General features: G+C 39.5%; 1 protein-coding gene across 1 annotated transcript; it reads left to right on the plus strand.

The window, feature by feature from the left end:
• Positions 1-10,111: 10,111 nt before the first annotated feature.
• LOC133730826 (uncharacterized) lies at positions 10,112-10,432 on the plus strand. Its single transcript, XM_062158341.1, has one exon. It carries the CDS (start codon positions 10,112-10,114, stop codon positions 10,430-10,432), a length of 321 nt encoding a protein of 106 aa, XP_062014325.1.
• Positions 10,433-11,876: the final 1,444 nt, after the last annotated feature.

An 11,876-nucleotide genomic window follows, 5' to 3' on the forward strand; every position in this document is an offset into this window, starting at 1 on the left:
AAACGACTCAACAAACTCATGCACAACGAAATGCGTGACTACATCATCATTTATGATGGAGTTTCTATCCCACGTCTCATATACACTAGTGTAATATTCATAGAGCTCTATATTCTCAGGAATAGGTTCTGCCGTTGAGGCGTCCCCCAACGGTAACCTTAATCTAGAAGATTCTCATGAGACGGATTTTGAGTGTCGATGATCAAAGGATGGGGTTGTGCCATGGTATCCTTTGAACCCACGGACCTCCCACACATCCTAGCTGGGGTCATGGCCTATAACGCCAGAGTGCCACTCTCTTTGGCGTTGGCGCTATGCCTACCTCCGTGTAGGGTGGCGCTACGTCCTCTCGTAGGGACGTCCTTCCTTGCAGGCATGTTTGCAGCATATTTGTGTGATCTCGTCACCTTAACGGGGATTAAGATGAGACATAGTGGGGACATGCCACAACAATTCCTGTCGTTCCTGCTGAACATCCATGTTCTTATCTCCCCCTAACGACAGGAAGACTGTCTCATCAAAGTGACAACCCGCAAATCTAGCGGTAATGAGATCGCCTTGTAAGGGCATTAAGTGGCGGACGATTGTCGGAGTCTCAAATCCAACGTAGGTGCCCATTTGTCTATAAGGACCTGTCATAGAGCGCTGTGGCGGCCCAATTGGCACATAAATGGCACACTCAAATATGCATACGTACGATACTTCTACCCAGTCACTAGCTGTAACGCAGAGGTAGATTGAGTGGCAGTTGGTCGTAGACGAATTAGCATAGCTGCATGCGATATTGCATCAGCGGATGTAAGGAGATTGGTGCTCATTATCAATGCCCGGACTACCATCGTAGTAGTTTCTGCGAGACCATTTGGGTGTGTTCATGGGAATATGATGTCCAACATCAGTCCCATTGCAATATCCATTGAAAATCTTCGATATAAACTCTCTAGCATAGTCAAATCCAATTGACTGAATAGGATGATCCGGGGAGTGAACCTGTTGTCATATGATATGTGCTAGGAGTGTAGCATAAGTAGCATTACAAGTGGACAATGGCATAACACGTGACCAGCATGTTTGCATGTCAACCAACATCATGAGATATTTAAACGTCCGCAAGTTGGTTTAATCAGTCCACAGAATCCCCATGGATTCTATGTAAGAACAGAATGAGTATTTTCATATGCTTTGCATAGGACGGTCTCAGTCCTAATTTCCCTAAGGAACAGGCTTTGTAAAACGAGCGAGGGGCCTTAGAAGCAACCAATGAGGATTTTGGTTGGACCTGAGCGTCTGAAACGCTATTTGAAGCAAAGTTGGTGATTGTAGCATAACCTAGGGCGCCATCACCATGATGGGCACCATCCATGGCATCATGGATAGGGACTGTGCTAGCCCTAGGCTGGTAGTGGCGGCGGTCACACTTAGTCCAGGAATCAACTTTTGATTCATGCTTCTTTTCGCTCGAGAGAAAGGATGTCCGTGCGAAGTCTTTAGTAGACGGATCATCATATCAGGACCAGGATGACCTATCCTGTCGTGACAAAGCCAATATGTGTCTAAATCCAAGAGATCTTCTCTCATAACTTTATTGGATTTAATAGCTCGAATAGTGACATAGAGTCCACTAGAGAGACACGTAAACTTCTCTAAGATGCGCTTTTGTTCGCAATCATTAGAGGTATTGTAAATGAACTTATTTTCGTTCTCTACATGAGTTTTCGCATGAAATCCGTTGGCTATTCATAGGTGCGATTCGCCCTAGGAGCGTAGAGAGTTTCTGTGACAGTAATCAAGGTGTCATTTGGCCAGGGGAACTTGGGCTATTCCATGTCCTTGAATTAATACTGATGGCCCAACCATCGTAGTCACAAAGTAATATGCTCAGAATCAAAATGGAGTCATAATGAAAAGAACTCAAAATTTTATTCATAAGCCAATGGAGTACATCATTGTCTCTTAACCATTAGGAGAATCTAATCCAAATGCTAGCTAATGCAAATTAAAGGTAGTCGTTTGACTTCTTTCGGTAACTCCGAAATAAATATGACCAGGTGGGTAGAGAGATATCGGTGGAGCAAAGCTCGCTTAAGTACCACTTATCTCAAAACCTTCCTAGACATCATACTTATTTTGGATGAGCCTATGTGAAGAAAAACTAAACCAATGGCATTTACTACAAAGTATATGGCAATTGCCTATTACATCTCTTGGAAAAATAAAGACTTAAACAGAATTGACGATCTATTGATCCCAGCCAGATTTGTAGTCTTCAACCCTTCACTCTAGATCATCTTCTTGATCTTCTTGTTCCACATAGTGAGCTTCTCTTGCTTCACAATATGCTTTGTAGGCGGTGACAATTTCTTCACGAGCTCTACAAATGTGTGCCCAATGACCGGATACTCCACATCAAGAACATACATCTCTTTGCTCAGACTCCATTGATTGAGGTGCTTTGAAAGCGTAATTTAGATGGCTCTTAGTGTTGGTGGCGCCACCAACATGGCCAGAGGCATTGCCTCCCTATCTCTTTCCACGTTGACCTCTTCGGTTCCGTGTTCGCCTATTTTGGCGGTTATCTTCCCAAGTAGAGCGATTATGTGGACTAGAACGTCCAGAAGTATCCCTAAGATTAGGGTTTTGCTCTTGGCGCCCTCTCTTAGGGGGACGACTATAATTGGATTCCAGAATATGCTCTGTTTTCGAGACGGGGAAGGTAGAGAGAGTCTTCTCAATCAACATCGCATCTGTGATCTCTTTACCACAGAATTCCATTAAGGATTTAATGTGAAGTGCTTTCGAGTTGTAGTCAAGAACTGACTTGAAATCACATAAGCGGAGGCTATGCCATCTCACTTCTAAGTCAGGAAGCAGGGAGTCACGGACGTTGCCAAATCTTTCTTCGAGTGAGACCCACAGCCTTCTGGGGTCTTCTTCATTCATACACTCGTACTGGAGCGAATCATCCATATGACGAGTCATTAGGATGATGGCTTTCGCCTGATTTGCCTCTAAGGCTGCTCTATTTGCTTCCAAAGCTTGAGCTTGCTCAATAGTTAGCACGTCCTGGCTAGGCTCGAGAATCGTATCCAGGATTCCATCGGCCTTGAGATGTTGGCGGACATCACTAACCCTCCTGTGATATCCAGAGCCAGTTGTTCCCAATGGAGCAAAGTCCAATTTGTTCAGGTTACTCATCCTGAAAGAGAACAAGAAATTAGGGTTAGTTTCGGAATGTAAAAAGCTACCACGAAAACATATAAAATTTCTGAGCGTAGTTGCTCCCAAGAAATTATGAATTTTTTAGCGTAATCGCTTCCAAGAAATTCAATTCCAAGAGGTATTGGATTAGATCGAAACAATGACATAAGTGGCTGATCAGAAATTCTCTACAAACTCTAAGTTTGGAGATCTCAACAAGCTCCAAACTTGGAGTGAGCGCGAACCCCCACAGTTCAGCTTAATTAGGTCTCCCCTATAATGAAGAAAGGGGTTGAAGAGGGGAGTTTGCAAGTCCCCGAGAAAAAGAAGAGAAAAGAAATAAAAACTTCAAAAATGGGAACTTTTAGTAAAAAATACCTCGAAATAGGTCGCTAGAAAATTTGACCGGAAAAAGTGCCCGGAAAGTTAATCGAAAAAGGTCAACTGGAGTTGAACGGCTCTGACGTGGCAGTGGGGTCTGGTTACTGACGTGGCAGTGGGTCCCGGTGATAACTTGGTAGTGGGGCCCGGATGCTGAGTTGGCAGTGGGTCCCTGGGTGGTGACGTGACAGTGGGTCCCTTGCTGATGTGGCAGGCTGACGTGGCAGTGGCTTGGGCTGCGGTTGCGGCTTGGCTCCTGAGCTGCGGCTTGGGCTTCTGGGCTGCGGCTTGGGCCTGTTGCAGTGGGCTTCTCCTTCCTCTTTTTTTTTTTTTTTTTTTCCTTCTGCCGGACGTTCAGTCGGCCGGTTTAGCATGTTTTACGCAGGTTTTTGAAATTTTTCTTCCGGTTCCAGGATCTTGGGATTGAAGGGCTGCTGCTGGAAAAGTTGGGTAGCAATTAGAGGTCCGGAAGTTGGTGAACCGGTGGAATATTTTCTGCGGATGGTTTGGAGATTCCGGTGGCCAGTTCGGTAAGTTTCCGGCCGGTTCTGGTGGTTCTGCCGCTTGTTCTGGAATCCTTGGGTGGAGGTCTTCAAGGTGTGCGGAGGGGCCGAAACTTTTTCAAGGTTTTGTATTCCGATTTAGGGTTTTGGCTATTAGGTTTTAGGGTTAGGACGACGTGTTGTTAACGTGTTTAAGAGAAACTGGAATTGAGAGAAAATTGATGTGTATTCTCATTAATAATAGGGGCCTCTTTATATAGAGGATTACAATGCATAGAATCTGAATCGTAAAAGGAAAGGTGATCATACATTGAATGGATATCTCTAAGATTCTCTGAGATTATCTCTAGTTAATAACCCTATTACCATTAGGTCAAGTAACCTAGAGTTTGGGCCAGACACATATTCTGGATTTACTTAAACAAACCGTACATTATTCTACCTTTATTATGCTGCTTATTTGTTAAGTTATTAATTAAAATTACTAGTTTCCTACTCCAATATAAAACTATGGACTATTTTAAGTATTTTCAATAAATTACTACACCACAAAGTTAATCAGACGACAGTTCCTGAACTGTCGTCTGAGTGAAAAAGTTGCTGTTGTCTAGTAGCCTATTGTCTGATTGACTTCATTCAGACGACAGTTCAAAACAATTGTCTGTTTTATACTCAGATGACATATATAAGCTCATAACTATCGTTGGAAAATTACCAAATTATTTTAATTTGGAAAAACTATTGTCTGTTAGATATTCAGACAACAGTCCATTTAATGATTGTTGTCTCACATTATATTACCCCAACACTTTTAAGAGAACTATGTTGTGCGTAATGAATCTCAGACCACACTGTTAAGATACGTCTGTTGTCTGAAATGAATATCCAACAACATTGCCTCATTTTTTTCAGTTGTGTGAGATGCATTAACAATAACAGTTCCAAAATGAAATATCTCATCTCACTGGACATTCAGACGACACATTTTATTATTTTCAGTTGTACTTTATGAACCTCGTTCAACAGTTTATTGCTATATATGATGTGTGAAATGAATCTCAGACAACATTGATTTTGTTATATATGTTGGCTGAGATGAGGATAGACAACATGAGTTTTGTTATATATGTTGTGTGAATAGATGTTCAGACAACATTAGTTTTGTTATATCTGTTGTGTGAATAGATGTTAGACAACATAAATTATATGTGGCCTTAAGCATGTGTTGTGAATCTCAGACAATAGACACTTGACCTATATTTGTTGTCTGAATTGGCTTTGCACAATTGGTTGCAGATATGAAATTTCATGTTCAAAACATATCTAAAATACAACATTGTCGTAGATTACTGCCATCTATTTCATACATTGCCATATCCAACACATTTACAAAAGTACAAATTCATGTCCCGATTAATTCATCAATCCCATGTTATCAAAATAAGTCCCTAAGCCCAAGTACTAACCAGCTAGATGCGATACTACTTACATATATGTTTTAACACCAAATTTTGCCCACTCTATTTTGACTGCATTAATTAATATGGTTCCAGTGTTTGCTCCAATGGTTGTCAACAAGGAACATTTCCTTCCCCAAGAAACAATTATGGACAGATGACTCCTTGTGCATGTCAGCAGAAACTTCTAGAATCTCTTCTTCTCAGCATTCTCTTTCAGGCAACCCGTCCACGTCTAGAACTGGAAACAGAAAGAAAGTATGAATGAGACTCGTTCCTCGACACACAGATGATAGATATAGACCGCTTGTTATGATTACGGGTGCGTTAGAACAATAAAGGTTAGGAACTGAGATAACACAACAGAAGCAGCACACACAAATTTCATTCATGTACATTCTACTTTTCTTGTAGAGATAATACAACATAAGCAGCACACAAAAACTTATACACCTGATAGTCTCGACTGTCCACAGTTGCAAGCTACAATTGAGTAATAAGCCAAGGACTAACATAATTCCTATTCAAAGTTACTGCTTCAATTCCATGAAGAATTCAACCTAATATGTAACAAGCCAAGCATAAAAAGAATTTCCAGGCAATAGAATGTTATCATTCAGATCACAAAGGAAGCTGACCCCTGAACTTTCAAATATTGCATCCGAATGCAAGCTTGGCAAAAGATATCGGGATGCTATCATGTTCAAAAGGATAGGAAAAAAAAAGTCAGTTTAGAAGACTAAAACACAAAGAACAGAAGAGAAGTAAAAAAATTTAGCACACCACCAAAACGTATTAATACCATGATATATAAGAAATGCTTAATTTGCTAAAAAGAAAAAAAATGGACTAGAAGAACAGTAACCTTGAAGGGAGAAATCCTTGAGGCTTAAATGACATAGGCTATACACATCATTGGTAATATTTGATTTTCTAAACTTCATTCCCAGTGATGCAGCACAATCCAAAGCTTGCAAGTTGGTTATGAAACTCTGCTTTTGCAAGTGGGAAACATAGCTGTCCATTGCCGTACAGCAAGCTGTTTGGTTGCTTATCTCATCCCCATAGCCAAGTGCAACATGTTTCATATTGAGGAAGACCAGAGGACAAACTGAAATGCACAGCAAACTCTGATTTAGTGTTCAGTTGTCAGGAACAAATGAATTATTTGAAAAGATAAGAAATAATGATTCTAACCGTAATAGATTTGATCCAGGTTGAAGAACTGAAGTAGAATTAAGCCTTCGGTGAAAAGTTGGTGCCATGTTAATTATTCAACAACATATAATTGCAGTCCATCTAAAAGTTGGTACACAAATGATATTAGATAATCTAAGAATATCTTTTAGATTGCATTTGAAAAGTTGGTAGTGCTATAGTGATCCTCACATCCAGTACGTAGGGGTCATTTCAAGATATTTTATGTACTTCTGTAACTTGCCCTGCTCACATGAGGGCAGTTCAAGATCTATCTCCATAGAACAATTACCTTGAACTTGAAATATCTTGTATTTGCAGCCTATTCAACAACAGAAGTGCAGAATTGTCACACCCCAAACCCGGGGTATGACTCAAGGGGTTCTCAAGTAAGAGAAAATGTGAATGAAGACTAAGATCGATACAATCTTAGCCTAAAAGTATGAAGTACTTCAGGAGGGACTTTGATTTGAAGAAAGAAATGTAAGTAACCTTAAACCAAATGAACTATATGTTAATCAAGCAACAAAATACATTATTTGAACTAGAAAACTGTAGATGAAGAAATGAAAGCTGACTCAATAGAGTTACAACGAAAGGGAGACATAAGTGGACTGGAAAGTTAAGGCATGAACAACTTAACTTTGGAGATTTACTAAACCTTCAATTCTGCAGCAATGACCTTGAAACTTTCCAGACTAAAAGTAACTATGTTAAAGAAAAACATACTAAATTTTCAAGCAAAATGGAGTTCGAGAAGTAAGGGTGAAGATGGATGCAGATAGACTGAACTGTCAGGTTTTAGGAAAAAAATATAGGGCTAAATACTAGTTAGTACCCTGTGGTTTAGGTCCAAAATCAATTCAGTCCCTGGACTTCTAATTTCATCAAAAACACCCCTGCACTTTCAATTTTGATCTAATAGGTCTAATTCGTTAATATTCTTTCAAATAGTTGGATTATTTGTTGAAAAACTATTTATTTTTAATAGTAGGACTCACTCCTAAATTGACAATGCAGACCACCTTGACACCGCATCATAAAACATAGGCCATATATGATCCACATTAACAAGTTAAATAACTCAATTGTCGGAAAACTAACAAATTGGACCTATTAGATCAAAATTGAAAGTGCATAGGTGTTTTTGATGAAATTAGAAGTTCAGGGACTGAATTGATTTTGGACCTAAACCACAGGGTAGTAATTTGTATTTAGCCCAAAAATATATTGCAGCAGCAAAGTCAACTTAGCAAATTCGCCAAAAATTCATTGTAAGTCCAACTGTCAAGAAATCAGTTTCGAAACGAGCATTGGAATGTATAGTTCATTACACACAAAAACCAGAGGTTAAATAATTCAAGTGGAAGTTCAAATCTCAACAGAAAATCAGAGGAGACATTTAGAGTGCTGGAACTTTTCCAAATGCAGACCAAATTTGGAAAAATCACCAAAAATTCACTACACATCAAATTTTCCAGATCCTTTGTTAACTAATAGGAAAGAAACATGTCAAAATTTCAGAATATTTGAGGGCCAATAAGTTGGGAAAAAGAAATACCAAAGAAGGCTATGCTGCAGGGCAGTTTCTGCAAAATTCCAGCTAACTGACTTTTCTTTGGGAAGGAGCTAGGTGTTCGAACTTATTTTGTTTTGGACGAAACTTGTTTGGAGAAAGTCTTGGAATGTCCAATTTTAAATAAAACAAAGCTGAGCTGAAATCAATATTGAAGGATGAATCAAAAATAATAACCAAAAATTATGCTGAGATATAACTAGAGATTTGAAAAGCCAATATGGTGTCTCTATGCTACACTTTCACATTCTGAACAGATGATAGACAATGATATAAATTAACTCAATCAAACTGAAATCATGAATCTAGTAACCACAAAAATCAACACAACTGGAAGGGATTTCGGCATACCTATCATTACAATTATGCAACTGTATTATAGAACTAAAGCTAATAAATTCAAGATAAAATCTGGAAAGTTTGTACGTGATCAAACAATGAGCTCAATTATCCCATCATGATCTTCAATTTTCAATTCCAGGGTCCCAATTTATGTATCAAGCCACACAAATTTACAATCTTTCTAACTACCCACATCTCAGAATTCACTCAAAACAGAGACTGAAATGCTTAAAATCAAATATACAAACCCACAATTTGATTACAACAGCACCAAGTATCATACCTGCCCACAGTAATTTCTGGAATTTACATCAGCTCCATTATCCAGAAGCAACGAAACAATCTGAATCAAACCCATAAAAGAACCCAAATCAGAAAAACCAAACGATCATCAATTTCAAATGGGAAGCAGACCTAGAGAAAAAAAAAAAAAAGGACCTTGTTGCCCTTTAGCGGCGGCAAAATGGAGAGGAGAGTTGAGCCCACCAAAGAATCACGGAAAGCACCTCTTTGCATATGTCGACACACCCTTATATCATAGTGATAGCCTCCAAAAAATCCTTTCATTGAATCAGCTCTCAGGTAAAGTATCAGCCATAGGTACTTCTTCCAAATCCTTTCAAATCTAAGCACATCTAACTATGCCCAGATCTTGAATCTCACCATCAGAAAACAAGAGTATCAGAACACCCAATCAACACACCCAATTATATCAATAAACCCAATCAAAACCCAAAGAAAAAACGGAGAACTGAACTGAATCTGAAAGAGAAGAAGAGCTTACAAGGAGAGAGAGAGAGAGAGAGAGAGTCACGACCCAAGGAGATTGACGGAGAGAGAACTCGTGGTGGACAGACAGACGGCACGCGCGACGGAGAGAGACGCGGTCGCTGACAGTGCATCGAGTGACTGTGAGTGCGAGGCTGAGAGGCTCGACGAGTGGTGAGAGAGATGGTGAGTGCGACCGCGAGCGATTTGGGAGGGAGAGTGACCTAGCACAGGTTTTGAGTTTTTCAGATAGGTTTGGAGTGTTTTGAGTGGAAAAAATAAATGTAAATTATTTTTTTGTTTGTTTTTTTAGTTGATCAGACAACAAATGTCTTTGTTAGTGTTGTCTGAAATTTCTTAAATTTACCAAATGACGATGTGTTGGCTGAGTTTAAACCTGTCATCTGACTAACTCAGACGACAGCAAAAACTCATGTGTCGTCTGATGACTGTCGTGTGATTAAGTTATTCTAGTAGTGAAATCTTTTTACTAGATAAGTCTTTATATATTCTTTTAAATAATTATATGCTTAAAAAAAATAAAAACCGCCTAGGGCGCTAGTCTCTTAGCCACCGCCTGACTAGCGCCTAGCGATTTTTCGAACCTTGGGCACGATAAATCGTTGTCGGTGAATTGGGGAGGTGAGGATTGAGGGTCTCTGGCAAATGATGATCGAGATCACAAGCATATGCGGAAGACAAAGAAGATAGAAGAAGAAGAAGAAGAAGGAGAAGAGGGGCTTCTTGGAGGTGAAGATGCTAAATTTGGTTCTTACGATTCTTCGAAGACGAAAGTTCCACCACCAGCAGGAGCTACAGAAGTGAAGATAAAGATGACGAAGCAGCAGCTGGAGGAGTTGATGGGTAGGGTGGAGCTGAAGCAAATGACTGTGCAACAGGTTTTGGCACAGTTGATCATGAGCGTCAGTAGTAATAGTAGTGATCCATACGAGACTGATAATCAATGGCCGTGGAGGCTTGTCCTTCAGAGCATTCCTGAGGTCAATTGATGATGATCATCATGAGGAATCGACCTTGATCCATTTGCCTGTAGTTTTAGTCAAATATAATAAAAACAAGAGATAATTTTGACTGAATAACTCAGATATCTCCATTCACCTTACAAGAATGAATTATATACAAATTACAATTGCGCCTAATAAGACAAGTACTACTCCAAAAGCAAGTAGTAAACCTAATAATACTACAGATATTACAGATCAAAGACTATTACAGAATATCTACATAAATAAGGTAAGTATGACTCACGCCAACACTCCTCCTCAAGTTGGCGCATACAGATCACGAATGCCCAACTTGTCAAGTGAGTCATGAAATGCCTTACTCGATACTGCCTTTGTGACACTACACCAAAAACGTTAACACACAACACTTTTTGCACAACGGAAAAAAAAAAAGTGTTGTGTGATGAAGAAAAGTTAATCACACAACATGTTTAGTAAACTTACGTTGTATAAGGTGGTTAAAATTCTGAAGTTTTTGTTTAGAAAGTCATTGCACAACGGTTACAAGAATAATCTGTTGTGTGAATCAAAAAAAAATTTGCGGCAGATTTCCCTCCTAGATGGACTCAAATTTGGCTCCAAATTGTACAACAGTTTAGTTATTTGTGTTGTAGGAGTATACTTGCAAATCATCATACAATGGTTTTTAATGTGCCGTTGTGCAAGTAAGTGGCAGAATTTGGAGAAGTCTCCAAAATGACATTCATTCCCCCTCAAAACAAGCAAATTTGGCTTCAATGGTTTGTCATGCATGCTTGCAACTTCCTACAACATAATGAACTATTTTTGTTGTGTGAATCAGAAATGCCTAACGTGAGCGCCAAAACTGGCATTTTAATTGCACAAGCGGGAAATTTTCATGTTTTGTTCCCTCAACTATGTAGCAATTCAGACAACGTAAATGTATCTATACGTTGTCTGAGTAACTTAAAAAAAAAAAAAAAAAAAAAAAAAAAGCTATTGCTTAATGCCTTAACAACTGAGGGCACATTTAAACAAAGTTGCTTGGCTATTTTTCATAACCTCTCGATCTCTTCTCTCAGGACGCCCAACACTCACAGCTCTCCATCTCTCTCGCGAAATCTCTGTCCTCCTCATCATTGAACTCTCACGTTCTACTCTCTCTCTCTCTCTCTCTCTCTCTCTCTTCAGATTGCTCCTCTCCTTATCTCACTCTTAGTCTTCTCTCGCTCACTTCTTCATCCAACTCTCTTCTTTACCCAGAAATCATAGTCTTCCTCTCTCTTTCATTCTGAAATCCCAAATAGGGAAACCCCAATCTTAGATTCCCCGAAATCAACCAAATCTCTATTGGTCGAACCCTCAATCTGAAACCCAAATTTCATTGACCTAACTCTCGTCTCCACAATTAGCCGGATTTACACCGGACAACCATGGGCCAGGAACTTGATGAAGAACAAGCAGCGCC

The sequence above is a fragment of the Rosa rugosa genome, chromosome 2 (assembly GCF_958449725.1).
Source record: "Rosa rugosa chromosome 2, drRosRugo1.1, whole genome shotgun sequence".
In the NCBI taxonomy this organism is placed as follows: domain Eukaryota; kingdom Viridiplantae; phylum Streptophyta; class Magnoliopsida; order Rosales; family Rosaceae; genus Rosa; species Rosa rugosa.

What these genes read in the sequence shown, in the direction of transcription:
- LOC133730826 (XM_062158341.1), top strand. Translation starts at nt 10,112, where the DNA reads ATGCGGAAGACAAAGAAGATAGAAGAAGAAGAAGAAGAAGGAGAAGAG.